This window comes from Lepisma saccharinum, chromosome 26, assembly GCF_977018435.1.
Source record: "Lepisma saccharinum chromosome 26, izLepSacc3.1, whole genome shotgun sequence".
Lineage (NCBI taxonomy): Eukaryota > Metazoa > Arthropoda > Insecta > Zygentoma > Lepismatidae > Lepisma > Lepisma saccharinum.
The window spans coordinates 56,923,387-56,943,259 of NC_139254.1; the positions used below are offsets into that span (position 1 = coordinate 56,923,387).

General features: G+C 38.5%; 1 protein-coding gene across 1 annotated transcript in view; it reads left to right on the forward strand.

Moving 5' to 3' along the window:
• Positions 1–10,518: 10,518 nt before the first annotated feature.
• Positions 10,519–19,873, forward strand: part of LOC145979739 (neuroligin-3-like) — a 122,164-nt gene continuing 112,809 nt past the window's right edge. Inside the window, exon 1 of the mRNA XM_083112724.1 lies at positions 10,519–10,642. Within this exon, the coding sequence (XP_082968850.1) occupies positions 10,522–10,642 (121 nt within the window). The 5' untranslated portion in view covers positions 10,519–10,521. The remainder of the gene's footprint in view (positions 10,643–19,873) is intronic.

Consider the following 19,873-nt stretch of genomic DNA (forward strand, 5'->3'; position numbering starts at 1 on the left):
TTCAGCAAGTCATGACTCATCCTCATATTCGCAATAAGGCAGCCAAAAGAGACAGAAAAGAGAAGTAAAATGATCCAAAACCAACAAAAAAACTTCCTTAATCTCTTCATTCGTTCTTATTCTCCATTTGATATTTACATCTAATGGTCAATGTATTTCCCTAATCTTTATTTGAATCCGTTATTTCAGTACTTGGAAGGCACTTCTTTATCATCTATTACTATTATAATTTAATACTCTTTAAAATCTTAGTCGGAATCGCCACGTATTTACTTAAACACTTGAAAAGCACATATCTATCGTTCTTTACTTGTTTTAACTCATAAAAGGTTCATATTTTTTTTAATTTAACATGTTGTTATAACCTCCACAGTAATAGTGGCACACAAATTGTTGCATTCACCAGACCATTGCGCGTACAAATATTGCTTTCCTCCCCGGACTGGTTTCATATTTTTGGCGTTCCACACTGATCGATCTCCGAACAGTTCACCTCGAATGAAAGCCCTGATGACCACAAAACCTGACCATGGTTTTCGAAAATAAGCGCATCTGCCTGTCATCGACTGATCTCATCACTTGTCTGTAGTAGTCGCGTATACCACATTATGTAAAACAGGGTTGCAAACTGCCATTCTGTAAAATGTTGTGTAGGCGATGACATTCACTTGTAACTAAATCTTGATATGCACCCACTTATTGTATCATTTTAAGTGTTTGATATGTTTAATATGTTAATTGTCTATTATGACGTAATTTGTTTTGTTCAATTGGGTAGTCTGTTATGGTTATGGACTAACCTTAAAACATTTGATTGTGGATTGTGAGGTGAGAGATATTATGAATGTTGAGGGATAATGGAAGTGATTTTGGAAATGTGAATGTGTTAATTTGTGTAGTCAAGAAGTATTATGATCTTAATACAATTTTGTTTGTAATAAGAAGTTTAATTGTGAGTGCAAGTGTTATATATTGACATTAACTGACATCTAAATATATTTTTGGTGTGCGAGAGTTAGCAAGGTTTACGTAAGCACATCCTTATCTGATTTCCCACAACCTGACGCTTCAAAGTAGGCTGATAAGTCTCAGGCTCACCGTCGAGGATTAAAAGTTAGTAGAACAATCGAGAATAAACCGGGGAACGTGACAATCTTTAGTTAAAGAAATGCGTATTGTTCAACCAACTTCGTTGACCCCTCTGATAGTTCATAAGAGACAATTATCCGTCAAACGCTCCCACTCTGTTCTACGGTCTAGGCACGAGCATTAAAGAACGTTAGACATGTAATATAATGAACAAAAATGCATAATTGCCAACGAATACGATGCTATAATGTTTTAACAATGACCAGCTAATGGTACGATGGAGTAGATGGAACTTATCCATCCTGGTATGCAGCAACTCGCCGCAGACAATCCGATACATCTCCCTCCTCTTCATTATTTTCTACTTTGTGATAACCGTTTTCTCTATCAGCTCGTCCGTTTTAGTTCAGAAACAATGACTAAGTGTTGCCAGCTAATTTTACATGGCTCTGAAATGACACTTTTTCATTTAACCCTTTTGATTTCTAGTTCTGAACACATCCCGTATCACGCCAAAGGCGTGATTCGATCCCGGGACCCTGGCGTCATGACTCGATGAACTAATCACTTGACCAAGCGGTCCTGGCTGAAGCGCTGGAAGTAATGTTACAAGCATATTACACCAGCGACCTTCAGAGCATCTTTAAACTCCGCTGACACGGGAATCGACAGGAAATCATTTGACATAAAGTAATGTCAGCTTTATGCGGAGAGTACGGTTAACGACAGGATGGAACCGGCTCAACGGCTTTAACGATCGGAAATTTGAGTCCCCTTTAAATATATCACGATAACAGATCTCAACCCAGTTGTAGTCCGAAAGTTATAGAGTAAACATTGGTTGCCTCCAAGTTATAGATTGAATATCGGTGCTACACTAGAGTTAGAAGCGGGACGTTGCGCTTCCCAAAGACGTTTCATTTGAGGACCGTGCCTCATCTATCAAATCAGCGGAGACGATCATCTCTACAGGAATCTACAGGTAAAGGAACATCCTTTCTATTGTTATCATGACCCTGCCATGTCCAGTCCATAGAAGTGTTAAATATTGAATGTCGTTCGTGTTCTCCTTATTTGACAGGGGTGAGTCTCCTTACATATAAAAGGTTCCTCTCGTAGAGGCGAGTTGCTTTAGGCTGGCACAGCCTAGATTCGATTCCAAAATCCCTGTAGGGGTTTTAGACTGTCCAATGATGCACATGGCCAATATTGGCCGCAAATGACATCAGTGAGCAAACGTATAATTGATGACTAAAATTGGTAAACGCTGTAATTGCCACAATAATTCAAACACCGTTTTCCACGTCACACTGTGAAATGTGCCATGCTTTATAAAGTGGTAAACGTGAAATGTGGCTGGTAGCCCTCTAAGTAGTTGAAAGGACGTTTAAAGAGGTCACTAGTGTGAACGTTCTTACGGGCTGATGTGCGGAACGATGCGATCAATTATGAATGTTGGATGATTCCGTGCATGTTTTTCTCACCAAAACGTGGAATTCTGTAAATCAAAGAGGCTGGCTTTTACCATTGATCAAATTATAGAATTTCTCTTGTGGAATAAGCTGATATCAAGCATTGGAAACTATTTCAGTGGATAATGCTATGTAACGCAGAAAGCCTGGTGTAAATATATCTTGCTGTTTTGTTCTAAAGGATAACATTTGAGTTCTGCGACTTTTGAAACACGGTACACTAACGTCGGGAAACATAAAATAAAATCCAGCTTGTCCTAACCTTACACGATAACAATCTGAGAAACACCCACCAGCAAATCGCAAGTCAAGAAACGGATGTGCGCATCACTGTCTTTGATCATGTCAACAATCCGATAGCTGCTGATTATTGACTACTCCAGATACAAATATATAATTTCGTTGACTGAAAGATTTATTGATTGATTGAATTGAAAATTATGGTTACGTCAGCACTATTTGTGGCCGCCACATTATACGAGTCAAGGAGCCTAACCATTATTAAAAGCAACATGTATTTCTCATGAGCGAAATCGTACTACTCAGGATAAAAGCTGAGGTTGAAAAGGGCCACTCAGCACATATTAGGAGAAAACACAATCCTGCAGAACACAGGATTTTTCTGGCTCTATGTCCAGACGCCAGAGCTTCTCAGGGAAGAATTCCGTGACTTCGTGGTTAGTACAGCACACTACGACAGCAGGGGTTCCTGATTCGAACCCGAGCCTAGGCATGTGTCTCCTTTGCGACTGTCCCTTCATGAATATCTTCACTCATACTCTTGGTCGCGATTAGCCAAGAGGGCCAGAAAATAGATCACATCAGAGCCTTGTTGACCTGCAAGACCGCAGTTAACGGAATGTATTTCTTGAAAGAGAGGCTGATGGTCTAGGTGCAGTATGTGTCCACATTTTGTATCGATACATAATTGTGAACCAATTGAGTTAGGTTAGGTTTTAAGGTTAAGTTAGGTTAGCTTGGGTTAGGTTAGGTAACGAAAACATACATACTTTGTTTTTTGTCTGTTCTCTTTACCTAACCTAACCTAACGTGGTTAAGAAGAAAGTAAGTGAAAAAAAGAAACACAAATAAAGAACTTGAAAGACACATACCTATCACACTTATATTCTTCCAATGTGGAGACATACTAGACCAGTGTGGAGACATACTACACGAATGTGGAGATATACTACACCAATGTGGAGACATTCTTACAATGTGGAGACATACTACCTCAATATCCAGATATACTACACCAATGTGGAGACATACTCCACCAATGTGGAAACATTCTTTAAATGTAGAGACATACTACACCAATGTGGAGACATTCTTCCAACGTGGAGACATACTAGACCAATGTGGAGACATTATTCCAAAGTAGAGACATACTACACCAATGTGGAGACTTTCTTCCAATGTGGAGACATACTACACCAATGTGGAAACATTCTTCCAATGTGGAGACAAATGTGGAAACATACTACACCAATGTGGAGACATTCTTCCAAAGTAGATACATACTACACCAATGTGGAGACATTCTTCCAATGTGGAAACATTTTTCTAATGTGGAGACATTCTTCCAATGTGGAGACATACTACACCAATGTCGAGACATTCTTAAAATGTAGAGACATACTACACCAATTTGGAGAAATTATTCCATTGTGGAGACATACTAGACCAATGTGGAAACATACTACACCAATGTAGAGACATACTTCCAATGTGGAGACATACTACACCAATGTGGAGACTTTCTTCCAATGTGGAGATATACTACACCAATGTGGAGACATACTACACCAATGTGTAGATATTTTTCCAATGGGGAGACATTCTTCCAATGTGGAGACGTACTAAACCTATACCGAGGCTGAGACGTGAGTACCTTCAGCGAGTGTACCCCTAAATTTCGCTTGGACTGAAAGAAATGGCACCTGTTGGTATAATGGGTGGAATTTAATATCACTTTCGATCTGTCCGTTTTTCTGTCTTTGCGAATCAATCAATTGGCAACAATGGAATAGAGATTACAGACACCTATCCGTATCAGATAATAGTAAATATATTAAAATTTGATTTTACTTTAATCTCAACTAGGCCAATCAAGACTAAACATATAGTATAAACTGATGTACGAACTACTATGCAATGCACATCGTAGAGAAAATAGTTTGTGCATACAATATTGACAGGACAATTGGCTCTCTAGATTTGTAAATTTATGAAACTATGAACATTTTGGGAAGTGAAATCGGATTTAGATTATAATAGATTAGAATCCAAATTATCCTGATTATTAGTTCATAACGATCAAATCGTTGAACGTGCTGATATTTTTAATAGTTCCCTTTCAGCATATCGTGTTTACATAGTAGACGCTTATCCAAGTCGGCTCATTTATAAAACACCAAACACCGGGTTTGATGTCCAGTGGAGGCATACATTGATTTGAATGCCACTTTAAACTGAAGGTCCAGTCCCTATTAGCCATTCTATGCATAAAGTGTAATTAAAACAAAACCTCAATTAATCAAAGACACTGCACATTCAACTTTCTAGAGACAGCAGTAATATGTAGTAGGATCTACATTAGATTTAATTTTATTATACTACTAATTTAATTTAATTTATATTACTAATTATCCTTACTAGCAGACACTACCCACGCTATTAGAAGGAAAGAACGATTTCGGAACTCCTCTCATGAAGTATGTGAGTGTGTGATCTCTATGTGCGTGAGTGTAATAATACATATTCTACGAAAATTGCGTCGCGCAATCCAAAACAAGCGACGTGGCATGTTGAGCCGTGGTGTTGTTTTCATTGACGACAACGCTCGTCCCCATACGGCGGCTGCAACGGAACGACTCCTTAGAGACTTTGGCTGGAGACATTTCCTCAACCCCCGTATATCCCAGACCTCGCTCCGTCTGATGTCTATCTCGTTTTACACCTGAATGACGATGCGGTCAAGCAATCTGTTACTTCTTGATTATCAACAAATTCGGCATCTTTCTTCGACATAGGGATACAAAATATGCTGTCTCGTTATGATAAGTGTCGCAACAGGGATGGTAATTATGCTGAAACAAAGTCCAAGGCCTGTGCTTCAGTGTACAATAAAATGTTTTGTTCCATTGCATTTTGTGTTTTTATAATTGGCGAACGCAACTTACTTTCTGAATAACCCTCGTATAATGGAAATGGCTGATACAAGAATTGCCATTTGTAGCATCATTAAGGGGGAGTGTTTTCGATATCAATAAATGAATAACTTTTCATGACAAATAAATGTATAATTAGCACACTCACTTGACACAAGTGATTAGCAGACAACACGATGTGAATGTTCTCACGTCCCAAACAGAAGTCATCGATATCTGCAGCATGACTCATCTCCTATGCAACGTTGACATTTTCCTAAGAGTCGCGCTGAACATGTGTTTCGCTCGCAATTATTCGAGTTTCTGATGTGATGAATGATGAAATGTAACACGTGACGTGTTGTTTTAGCCAACTTGATACCGCATTTCATTTAGTTCTGTGAGAAAGAACATTAATCGAAACCACTTTCGGAGCTTCGGAACATCCATTATGAAACCATTTCAACATGACAGTTCCCCAAAGTTGGGTTTGAAACATGAATGTGAACAAGAAACAGTGGAGATTCTAAATTTTGATGTTGGTGAGTAGGGGTTGGGAGGGGAAGGGTATAACAGGTGTTGCCGCCAAAGAAGTACCTTCAAGGTTTAAAACGTTTACTTTCTTGACAAAATTCTTACTTCAGGGAGTTCAAACAAATAATTACTGGGTAAAGAAACATCTTCATGTGTTCTTTTTTACAAAACACACGGTTGCTACACACACAAAAAAACTTTAGATCATGAGATTCCATAGCATACACAAGAAGCTACTCAGAGCTTGGAGAATTATTCTTTGTCTGTTCCTAAAGTTGTTAGCATATGCAGATGATGTAGACTTACTGGGGGGATGGTGAACAATGCTAAATGCTAAAATATTTTTCAAAGCAACTAAAGAGATAGGTTAGGAAGTTAGCAACTAAAGAGATAGGTTAGGAAGTTAGCAACTAAAGAGATAGGTTAGGAAGTTAGCAAAGATAAAACTAAATATATGCTTAAAGACCGAAACCAAGTGTTAGGTATTAATGAAAATCTAATTATTGATAACAACTCGTTTGAACCAGTTTGCAAATTCAATACTAACAAATGAAAATGATATTAAAGAGGATATAAATAGTAGGCTTAATTCAGGAAATGCATGTTACTTTTCTCTTCATAAACTTTTGTCTTCTTGTTTAATCTCTAAGAAACTAAAAGTTAAAATATTCAAAATAGTAGTTTTACCTGTAGTATTATATGGATGTAAAACTTGGTTCCTTACATTGAAAGAGGAACAGAAATTGAGAGCGTATTTGAAAATAAGATCCTTAGAAAAATATTTGGACCTAAAAGAGGTGCGGAGACAGTTGAGTGGAGAAGGTTACATAATTTAGAAGTACATAATTTGTATTCATGTCCAGATATTATAAGAATAATTAAATCAAGAAGACTGATGTGGCAGGCCATGCGGCACGAATGGGAGAGGAAAGAAGAGTTTACAGGATTCTTGTTGGGAAAGCTGATGGTAAGAGACCTGTAGGAAGGCCAAGACGAATATGGAGGGATAATGTTGAGATGGACCTAAAGGAAATTAGTAGGAATGGAGAAGGTTGGATTAATCTTGCCCAGGATAGAAACAGATGGAAGGCTTGTGTTGCTGCAGCATGAACGTTCGGGTTTAAGAAGGCTAGAGAGTTAGTTAGTTAGTTAGTCTATTCCTAAACGAAATCCATTCCACATATACTTCTCTTTTGAACATAACCTGTACTTACCTGTGTAATACCTAAGTCTTGTTCTAAACGACACATTTCGCAGTTCAACACAACACATTTTCACAAGTGATAACAATTCATGTCAAATACTGAAACGAGAATTGACTGATTGCTTGTGTTGGTATTTTAAGTCCACTTTATACACAGTAAGGCTAATCGGGACAGTTTAAAGTGGCATTCGAACCCCTTATAAGGAAAGAAATATAAAATATAAAATCACGTTTTGAAATTTTATGTACTATGTGTTGTACGAAGAAGGAAGGAAACATGTATTTGTACAGTCCCTCATAACTTACATGAACAAAATAGAATTAATTTTAAAAAAATCCTTAAAAATGTAAAGAACTACCGGTGCCTTTCTCTTATTTGAAAACTTTGCATATTGAATGAACTAAATTGATTGATTACCAATCTGTATCATTATCTCTCATTGATGTTCATCGTCACGATTAATGTCCAGAGGTAGAACAGAAACTAAAATTTATATAAAGAAAACATACCATTGTTGAATTTATTCACACCGGAGGTGCCATAATCAGCACCGTACTCCGACGATTTTTATTCTCTAATCAAAAGATATAGATTAAGAGGTACCGTGTGTCGGTTTTTGGGATGGATATAGAGCGATGGAATCATATCTTAGAAAACTCACCGCAAGAAACAAACCCGGGCCTCTTACCTGGTGGTCTGTCACGCTTAACAATGGACCACCACTGCTTATTAGCAATAAGAGATAGAAATAGAAGTGACCTAGGGTCTCTTCGGTGGAGTAGTTGTAATATCGTTAGGGAGTCTTGGGTTCGATACCTCGTGAAAGAACGCAATGGTTCGGATTGCACATTAAACTGCAGGCCTGTCGCAGTTAGCCTATATGTGCATAAAGTGGATAAAACTGAATCAATACCAAAGTGATTCCAGCTTCCATACTTGAGTTGACATCATAATGAATCTATGCCAGAGGCCTCAGGTTCGAACCGTCGACAAGTCATGGGTGTACCATTTACATAGTCAGTTCATGTTTCATCTTTACCGTCGCGATCAACTCAAGAGTAGAACAGCGGCATAAGAGGACCGGGAAAAAGAAACTGAAATGCGAGATGGAGTCGTACCAACAATCAGAAAGGAGCTTTCGATAGCCTACACCCGAGCTGAAATATATATTATTGCACTTCGATGAGTGGCCTCTGGGTCCCACCAATTACATCGTCCATCATGCGAAGTGTCCGAGGCAGAGAACTGGTTTTGAAGCAACCGGGATATACTGTCCGCCGGAACACCCACCCCTGCTACCTTCCGGAACTTCCAATACAAAAAGAATCCAGAGAAAATAAAACAATGGGAGAGAAGTTTTTTTTGCCGATTGTTGCCTCTTCCTACGACAAGACAACAGCGCAGATGTCGAACCATAATTCACCGTAATTGCATTGTTTGTCTCTGGATTCGATTGTTACGTCAAGGATCTTCATCTCCACCCCCTCCCAACCTCTTGACCTACTCACTCTTAACTTCTTTCATCTGTGTTTAGAAGTTTCTCTAAGAAGACGCGGCACCTCTATATTTCATCACGTTCCAATACTTTATCCCCTGCGAAGGGAGGGGTCCGGAATAAGAAATGTATGATAATCATGCAAAGGTTCTTCTGAAGTTTACGAACTTGAAACTTTTCCAATTATTTTCGTTTCAAGAAGTTGGGAAATCTATTTCTATTCTCGTACCTGTTGTTTCTGCCCGGTAATAATTCAGATGCCTGTGTGCCATTGCTTTTTAGATCCTGCTTGTTCACCTTTAGGTAATTGTACTTATCGGGATGCATGTTTATAACGTACTAGGAAATTGTACTTACCGCAACGAGTTTCTAACGTACTTTCATATGTTAATTTCCTTATGATCAGTGATAGGGTTTATTGCGTGACTGATTTGGAATTTGACTGTTGAGTCAATCTGTCAGAAAAATCGAATCCGCAAGACACGAAAAGAAATAATTGTAATTAACAAATAAAGAAGTGAAAAAGAAAAACAAGAATCTACAAGAAGATGAAGGCAAGATAGACATCATACTCTGCTATGCCCTCTAGCGACAATACGAATGCTATAATGTGTACTATTAAAAATAATATTAACAATTTAGTTCACATGGGAATATAGTGTAATATAGTAATACGACTTACGTAATACGCGACTTACGTAAATTCTATGTTTCCGTCTTTTGCGTCTTTGACATCCATTACTGTATGAAACGATATACCGTATCAATGGATCAGTTTGTGTTTATATTCTTTTATATATTTTTATACTTATATAATTTATATGCGGGTAAATAAAGCTGCATGATGTTTCATTTATAAAATAATACTGTGTAAATAACATACATATAATAATAATATATATATTGCAGTTTTTTACGAAGTTACATTTAAGCAATTTACAAATTCGACTAACGTAAATTTTAGTTACGTAAAGGTTTACGAAACGCATTTCTTACATAACTCGGGGGGTTACTGTAACTAGATAGAAAATTAAACTAACAGGAATGGACAACAAGGAGAATGTTCCAGTTATTCAGATTGATTGATTGATTTGCTGTATTTTACTTAGCTTTTTGTGCCACTTTTGGCTAATTTGCGAAAATGGGGATGAGTGATGATACGATGAAATTGATGGATGGACACTCACAAATATCCTTTCCGGGCAACAATTTCTGGTAGAGGTGACAAGCTGTATCTTTGGGCGTAACCTTGGCTACTCCGCACAGAGAGAAAGATGTTTTGTTCCGTATTTTTCACCTACTCGCTGTTCGGCTAGTTGGCAGGTCTTACAAAGATAAGAATGGCCTCACCCTCTTGCCACTGCGAAGCCAGGATTGGTCATGGTTCACCCGCAAAGATAAAACTCGTCAATCAAATCGGCATTCATGTTCACTATTGCGATTAGCGAAACTTGAGAAAAATGCGACTCTAAATCAGAAGTTCTAAAAAATTATATCATCAGCATATAAATAATCAGAATGCTTTTCTTCTCGTTGCAGCTGGACCGCCAGAAGCCATGCAGCGGTATCCTGTGATGGTGTACGTCCACGGGGAGTCGTTTGAGTGGAACTCAGGCAACCCATACGACGGAAGTGTTCTCGCTAGTTACTCTGATCTTGTAGTGGTCACGCTCAATTATCGGCTGGGAATATTAGGTAAGTGCTCAATTTGCATCCTGCTTCCACATACACATTAACACCACCCACACATACATTTATATAGGGAAATTATATTCTAACTACAGGGTCATCGTAAAGTGTAAACCAACAGGAGAACTGTACATCAGATTTCCTTAACACGAAACGTGCTCCGAGTGACCACCACCAGTCTTCGTACACTTTCTCTAACGTACCAATGTGTTATCTTAAATCCTCTTCAAACATTTGAACTAGTTATCCTTTTCTAGAGCTGATCCAGATCTAGGTTCTTCTCGGCATACGTCTCAGATTTCAAACTTCCCCATATTTCAAAGGCTTGAGGTCCGGTGACCGTGATGGCCATTCCACTGGAAATCTTCTCTCAATGCATCTCCAGTGTCATATTTTACCTGTAATACTACCTTTGGTCTCAGACTTTACGGCCACCCCTTAGTTAGGAACTTTTATATGCTTTCTAACAGCAGAAATGTTATCAACATTTTACAACTCTCCGTTTCACGATCATTAGATGAGAGCATTAAATGATTATGTATGTTTAAGTGAGTTATGTCAGGAGGAAGAGACACCTAGATGCTTAATATTTGGGTAATACATGTTTTTGATGCACCAGTTTAATACACGAGAATATTAAAGTGATCCCAGGTTTTCGTAAGAAGGCAGCTGCTTGCTGATATACAGTGCAGTGATATATACCGGGTGTTTCATAAATACTTGAGGTGTTACAAAAATTTATTGCAGGTAAACTATTGAACTTACGTTAATTAAACCAGTCCAGAATGAACGAGAAAGTCAATCAGTTTTTATTACACCTACAAATGTTCAATGGGTGCAACACCGCCGACACGGTATACATCAAAGCGATAGTCTACTACTTGGCTCACTCGCATCAGCACGAGCCTGTCGATAGTGTCGATCGCTGCGATGATGCGTTCCCTTAAGGTTGCGATATCACGCGGCATCGGTGAGACGAATACCCTGTCTTTGTTGAGACCCCACAAAAAGAAGTCAAACGATGTAAGGTCCGGTAACCTTGGTGACCAAAACGTTGCACAAAACACTGTGGGTAAAGAGGGTGATTTGAATGACGCCTAGCGGCAAAGATATGAACTCTCAGCTTAACAAAACATACACGCATACACTGTTTGCGTTCCTTGGTTGTTCTGGACTGGTTTCATTAACGTAAGTTCAATAGTCTACTTGCACAAAAATGTGTAACCCCTCAATTATTGGGTAGAGGAAAGGGTTGCTCGAATAGCACTTTAAACTGTAGATCTCGTGATGCTTAGCTCATGAAGTGCACTTGGAACAGAATTTGACATTTTACTTGACAGCTTTCCCAGCAAATTCTCAGAAGGAATCGTTACATGCTTCCACGTGCAGTACAGGCCTATTTTTCTAGAGATTCTATCATATTGTAATACAATAAGAATTCTTATTGGTGTAATGTTGGCACATTACACGACATTATTAGCAGCAGATCCAAGATATTGCCATGAAGGAAACATTCATGACGTTACGTGTAATGCTGGCTGGCATACTGCACGATTAATTTACCATCGGTTTAAGCACATTCCACTGAGGAAGAGCCATTTTGCATCAGAGAAGTACAAATGTGTGTTTAATTAATTCCAGCTTGCTGATTTCAAGTGTGCAACCCAATTACTGCCAGCACGCAGTATTACCTAGATATAAGTGACGCCATATCTGGTAATTTTTCTGGAATTTTCTGTTTGTGATATGGCAACACTGAAGATATTTCAGCCATTGTCCTTGAGTATTTGGAATATACGTAACACAGCAAATCACTTCTTCAAGAATGAATGACCAAAAGACGAAAATTATAACTTTGGCGAATAGCTTGTTAACCATCTACCAGTAGTTGTTCCTCATAAGAATGTTACTGCCTCTTCCTAGTTTGTTCAAGGTTTCCCTCTGTCTTCATTTCTTTCTCCTCTCTTCTTTCGCTCCCTCTCTTCTCTTCTATATCTTTCTCTCGCCCTATTTCTCTCTTTCTCTTCTTTCTCTCCCTCTCTTCTTTTTTCTGTCTTTCTCTCGTGAAAATTGTCCACTAATTTTTGACATCCTATGTGTTTTTAGGCGATGGATTTTTATGTATGATGGTGTAGAAGTTATGAACAGATTATTTTGAGTTTTCTTTTAATTCTTGAAGCTCTTATTGGGTCAAATAAAGTGCACGAACATGCTGATAGACAATTTGCACCCACTGTATATCCTACATTCGCATGTACATTTCCACCAGGACTATTTAGGCTTCGTAAAAGATTAACATGGGAAGCATTGTCACCAATATATAAGTACATGGGAAAGCGACAATCGGAACAAAATTCTAAATTTTAAAGATATATATTTTCAGGTGTGGATTTATGGTCACCATGTGCATCTCAACAACTGTGACTGCTATACGAACTTGTAGTGGCCATTTTTTTAAAAATCAGAATATCGAAATCAGTAAACAGCACAATATTTCGTTTCTGAAGCAGATAATGTTCAACTTTGTTCCAACAGAGAGATAGAGAAATAGAAATAGATGACAGAGGGAAAGAGAAGGAGAGAAGAGAGAGAACGTGAGGGGGTGAGAAGAGATAGGAGAAAGAAGAGAAAGAGAGAAATAGGGCGAGAGAAAGACAGAAAGATAATACAAGGAGAGAAAGACAGAAAGAGAAGAGAAGGAGAGAAAGACAGAAAACATAAGATAGGGAGAGAAAGACAGATAGAGAAGAGAGGGAGAGAAAGGAGAGTAAGAGAGGGAAAGAATGAGAAAGAAGGAAAGAGAAAGAAATGAAGTGAGGGAGAGATGTAGAGAGGAGATACAGAAATATGGAAAGAGGGAGGAAGAGAATGAGAGGAAGAAAGCAAGGGGAGAAAAATAAATATATGGGGTGAAAGAAATATAAAGAAAAAGAGATAGAGAAGAAATGGGAGAAAGTGAGAAACAAAAGAAAGAAATATTATAAAGAAAAAGAGGGGGCAGGAGTAGGATAGGCAAAGGGAGGGACTGATAGAAAGAAGAAGAGAGAAAGAAATAGAGGGAGCAAAATAGAGAAATGAAGAGAGGAAAAGAAAGGAATAGAGAAAGAAGAGAAGGAGGAGCAGATATGAAGAGATTTAGAAAGAGAGGGGAAGCGAGTTAGGGGAAAGAACGGGAGTAAATTGATAGAACGGAGATAACATCTAATATCTAACACGTAACATGCTCGACTACTCCCTTGTCAGCATGCAGTTGCATGCTGGTACATATGATTCTAACATATTACACGTCATTTTTGGCAGCATTGCAAACACGTTGTCAGAATGCAGCTACATGACGTTTACGTGTAACACCGACATTAAGTATCCCGCTCTTTCAACAGCTTCGCTCTTGTAATTATAGATCCGCTCGTGTCACTACGACAATATCTGTCGTTTGGCCAAGACATCACTCTTCATCAAACACGCTGGAACAGAGAGCAATAAAGTGCGCTTAATCTAGCTCTGTCCCTGCTGCAACCCGGCTAAGACGTCATACGGGGCGGAGAAAGGATTTATACAAGTTTCCTGAGAGATTACGACCGCCTTAGAGGCGGCGGACAATATACCAATAAAATTGTCACCGTGAAAAATGATACAGGAACGGCTTCCAGAGATACCCGCTATCCCGAGGGAAGACATGTAGACAGGAAGGATGAAAGTGAGCCAGTTAAATATCATCCCCCCTCCACCCCGTTCTGTGGGACGGTTTTATTAATGAATGATGATATTAATACATTTCAAGATATTCATGCCTAAGACGCTGGTGGCACTTCTGAGGTTTGACGTTGCCAGCGGCAGAAAGGACTGTTTTCTGATCGATGATGCTTCTTGAGACACATAGTTAGTGTACGTGCTATTGTAGTAAACATGTTAAGTACGAGGTCTTACGGATCTCCGTGGCGGAATGGTGGGTGTTGGGATTCGCTGGGCTGAAATGAAACATCAAATGTCTGAACCAGGGTTTCTTCCCGAAAAAAATGTTCCTGGACCGAAATGAAATTCATCCCGGAAAAAAATGTTCCTGAACCGTATTTAGATTCATCCGGAAAAAGGTTATTGGACCGAAATGAAAAGCTATAAATATGAAAAGGTTATACACTGTGTAGAACTCATTTACGTTTGCTGATTTCCTCTCCCAGTCAGGGATTTAATTTATTTACAATTCGTAGACCAGGATTGACCGATTGAAAGTTGACTTCTAAAAATATCCGCGAGTACGTTTACACTGGAATGTCACTGCGGTTGTAGAAACCGTATCAAAAAAATATAACATAACTCTGTTGTTCTCTCGTGGCCTACGTTCAAATACTCCATTGTCGAAGAGTTACTGTACATTGTACATAACGCAATGGACTATATTAGTGTGGCGTCACATTGAGTTGAAACAAATCCGTCACATGTTGTTCCGGCATCCGATCCAGGAACCGCAGCCAATAGGAGCCGTCGATGAGGTAACCTGAGGCTGCTGTGTTCCCAGCAGATATCACAACAGATACAGGCAGTGTTGCTACAACCAGAGGAAGGAAAGCGCAGGATAGAATGGGACTACATGGAGACGAGTAACGTGATTGCAGCGTTTGCGTTTCGCCCATTTCTACGGAAATTGTGTTCGTCAGTACCTGGATGTGCAGGTTCCCCAACACTTGGATTGGACGACGAGGTGCTGTGGAGTGGCCACGACGTTCCCCAGACCTCACTCCGCTGGATTTCTACCTGTGGGGACATGTCAAGGCCATCGTTTACTCCGAGAAAATTCGAGATATTGTTCACCTTAAGCAACGCATAATTTACGCATGTGCCAGCATTACTGCAGACACTTTACGCAGGGTTTTGCAAGAATGGATATCAAGACTGGCTTTAACTGTGGAACGTGTTAATTACGAACACAATTTCCGTAATGAGGAGGGGCGCCATCATGAATTTGGTTTGTCAGCCACAGTCCCGGTTTCACGAAATTTTGCAAGCACTTTACTGACGGTACCATAATGTGTAACCAGTGGTTATAATCGTCTGAAATCACTCTCGTGCTTTGTTCACCTGAGATCAACACGATCTCAATGCGTTCTGCCATGCTGTGTTACGTCACCTGCAACGATAAAGCAAGCATAAAAACATTAATAACTTCATCCCTGTTGGTGCTAGAGCAAAATTATGCACACCGTTGAACTCGTGAGAAAATTTCCTATTGAAATGAGGTATTACACGACATGGTTTCTATTTAAACTTTTAAAGTTGCATTCAAGATGGCGGATTTCAAGATGGCGGCCGTCATCGTCATATGCCCTATAACTTTTTCCCCCACCCCTATTACAAACCTGCAATGTTAGTTTTTGGAAATATCATGTCATTCAATTTTTATTCAGGTGTTTCCACACTTTTGGACCACCCTGTATACTAAGAGTCACCAAGTAAGTACCTTATTACAGAGTTGGAGGCCTTTGTGGAATGTACGAAAATGGTTGTAGTTCTCAATTATTAATTGCTTATGGAAAACTAGAGATTTTTAAAATAATATTCGAAATTATCGTGACATATTTTCATACAACAGTTAAATTCATAAACTTTGTAACACTTCATACATGAATCTGATTAACATCAACATAATACTTATAAATACGACCGTAAATTACACAGACCAAATATCACAGATTGTATTATTCAGGGTTTGTTCAATATATTACATTTTATTATTTTATAAACGTAGATATAAGAAGGAATGTCTACAACTAATTAACGAAGTTCCCCATGACAAGTTGGTATCGATTAACCAGGAATAATCACCTAAGTCATGATACTATTTAATATGACAAACAACCAGTGCTCAACAACTATTAAATGCCAAGTGCAATATTGATAAATGGATTTGTAAACTAATCTCAATTATACAGGATGTATCATAAGTAATAGCGCAAACTGACACAGTTGAAAGTACACGATAATAGAAGCAAAAACGTCTCAGTAAACATGGGTCTGCAAACGAGCCGGTTTCGAGTTAATTGCAAATGTGTGGTTAGAAGCCGCCACTAATTGCATTTTGTAAACACCGAGTGCTTTACTCCTTACGCGTTTCGAGGTTTGCTCTTTGTTGACAAAACATAACATTTCCGAGAGGTGGCGTTGTAATCAAACAGGATGGATACAATCAGTTCAGAGAATTGTACATGCTTGTGACCAATTCCGTAATGAACCTGGGGTGTTCGAGAGAATTAGAAACTCAATGCGGAATCGCGTACAGTATTGCATCCAGATGGAAGAACGACACTTTGAACACCTCCTTTAACAGGTACGAGTGTACAGTAATTGTAACATACTAACGTTTGTTAAAGTAAGTAGAATGTTCAGTTGAGATCTCGATGACTTGTCTTACTGTATTACTAGCGTTTTATCAACTAGGACGACGTTTACAAACAATGAAGTCAGTGGTGGCTTGTAACCATACATTCGCAATGATCTCGAAAACAGGTCGTTTGCAGACCCATGTTTACTGAGAACCTTTTGCTTCTATTATCGTGTACTTTCACCTGTGTCAGTTTGCGCTGTTACTTATGATTAGACCTCGGATTGTAGGCTCTTTACCTATTTTTTTCCTCTGCAGGTATGTAAGAAATAATAAGTTATGTCAGCGCTTCGTTAAAAAACGCAACAACTGACTAAGTTTTATAGTGCCTAAGAAAACTATTTTGCTTGTTAGAACCTATTTTAGGTTTCTGGACCTAAACAAGCCTTTTTAAGGTTTTTATTTATTTTTAAAAGTTTTACAGAATTTTTACGTCACGCAGAGGCATTTGCTTTGTTTGGTCACGACAAAATTCAATGACGAACGTGTTTGAAATGTACGCTCTGTCGAATTCCCTTCCTCCAAGTCGTTGGTGATTTCTCAAAGCTCTAAACAAAGTAAAATGTCTGGTGCCACTGTTACCTGTACAAACCAAAGTAGTCTGATCTGCATGGTCTTGCTCACTTTCGCGAAACTTCTGTGCTTTGTGGCATTCGCGTCTTGCAAACTAACATTTCAGCATTGATGTTTGCAACACTGATTCTGTTTTTGTTGAAATATTATTTTCAGCATACAAGATGACCCTCACAGACGAAAGTGCGGAATTTGACTGTGGATAACATGAAAAGAGATTTTTGCTTAACTATACGGCGAAGATTGGATTTTAATAGCAAATTTCCGATGGTTAGTTCTGCTGTACCGTATGGTTAGGCAACACACATAACGTTATGGAAGATAGTGCGTATTTCAGGATATAGGTGTCCCATTGTCATGGCCTGTGACTATACCTAATCAGCTTTTTTCAGGAATTGTGAACTATTTTAAGTTTCTTTGAACATACTTCAAGATTTTTTGACCCTAACTTAAAATTTTCAGGATGTATTTTAGGATTTGTAGGACCTATTTTACGTTTTTAGAACCTATTTTAAGCCTTTTAAAGCCTATTTTAGAAACCTAAAAGCACACTTTATAGAACCTAAAAATCCAAGGTATACTTATGATACATCTTGCACTGTAAATACTATATCTAACATTATTGGAAAAAGTCAATGGCGACAGACAGAACAACATTCTGTTTTCCATTGATCATTTCTACCACAGACTTCATTTCATTGCTGTAGGCGTCAGTCGAAGCATGTTTAACACTGAATGGAATTCCAGTATACCCACGACCTACATGTTCAACTTTATTTATCACTAGCTGATTGCCCGGCGTTGCCAGGGTATTTATTTATCCCAATCTTATATTAGACAGGAAAATAATGAATTCTAACTGGAGTGTAAAATTAACTTGGAGTTGAACAGCATTGGGAGTGTCACTAATCATCTTAGCGACCCCAAAAACTATGCATTCCACATTAATATAAGTCGCTTTTTTTATTATTGTTACATGTCACCCCTATCCACCCCCCTAGGGGTGCCAGAGGTGTCTTGGAGTTAAACGGCATTGGGAGTGTCAATATTCATCTTAGCGACCCAGAAAACTATGGATTTCACATTAATATCGGTCGGTTTTTATTATTTTTACATGTCGCCCCCTCCCCTAGGGGTGCCAGGGGTGTCTTACCCCCATAGTATTTCTTTCGAGATTGCAAGTGATACGCGTACCAAGTTTGCCGGAACAAAAACACACACATACATCCATTTTTATATAATAGAAATAGATTGGGTTGATTTGTTGTTTTAAGTCTACTTTATGCACAGTAAGGCTAATCTGGACTGGACCTACAGTTTAAAGTTGGGAGGCCTATATAATAGAAATACACAGGCCATTTAGGCAATGCCTAAACTGTCGTTCTCCGTCTAACTTTTGGAGAGATAAATCATTTATACAGTTATACTTGAGAGACAAATTCTGTAAGATTCTACCCTCAAGATCAGCCGAGTCCTATTTTCACCGAAGCTTCTGTTGATTGCTCTGAAAATTTTATGTCTCTGCTTAGATTGAGTAGGTGGCTTTATGGCTGAGGAAATGAAAGAAACAGAAAAAGCATTTCCGAGAGTTTAAATAATTCATCGCGCAAGGGAGGTGGATATTTTCATAATGACATCCAGCGAAGAGCCAGGAAACCGGATGTCTATTTTAAGCAGAATCTTCTTTTCCTGGGGATCTCCTCTGTCTGTGATGTCAATTTCGTCGTGCACTTTCCTTGCTAATCCTGCTAAACTTATGATGTTATAAAAACAAAATTAAATTTATGCAAGTTGAAGATGTATTTACTCTGTAAGAATGATATGCTTAATTGTGCACCAATCAGAAGATTGCACTTCTATCTGTTTATTGGATACAGGCTTTATTAGAAACTGCTTTTAAGACTCATTGACAAATTAATTAATGGAGTCCGATTGTTTTACACAAATTTTGTCTTTGTAATATTCGTAACCTTTGCAAGAGCTGGTTGAAGATAATTCATGTTTTTCAAATTATCTTATCGAAACTTTAACCACAAAATATATTTTTACTTTTATTCAGGGTTGTTGAAGGCTCTAAGGGGTTCAATTGGGTTTCGCTGAAGGACCGGAACATTTTTCTCGTATAATATAAATTCGGTCCAAGTTGCGTATTTTTTAATTACAAAAAGGTTCCTGGACCGAAATTAATTGATCCGGAAAAAAGTTCCTGGACCGTATCTAAATTCATCCAGAAAAAGTATTGCTGGATCAATTTGAAATACTTTATACGTGGGTTAAGTCATAATTCA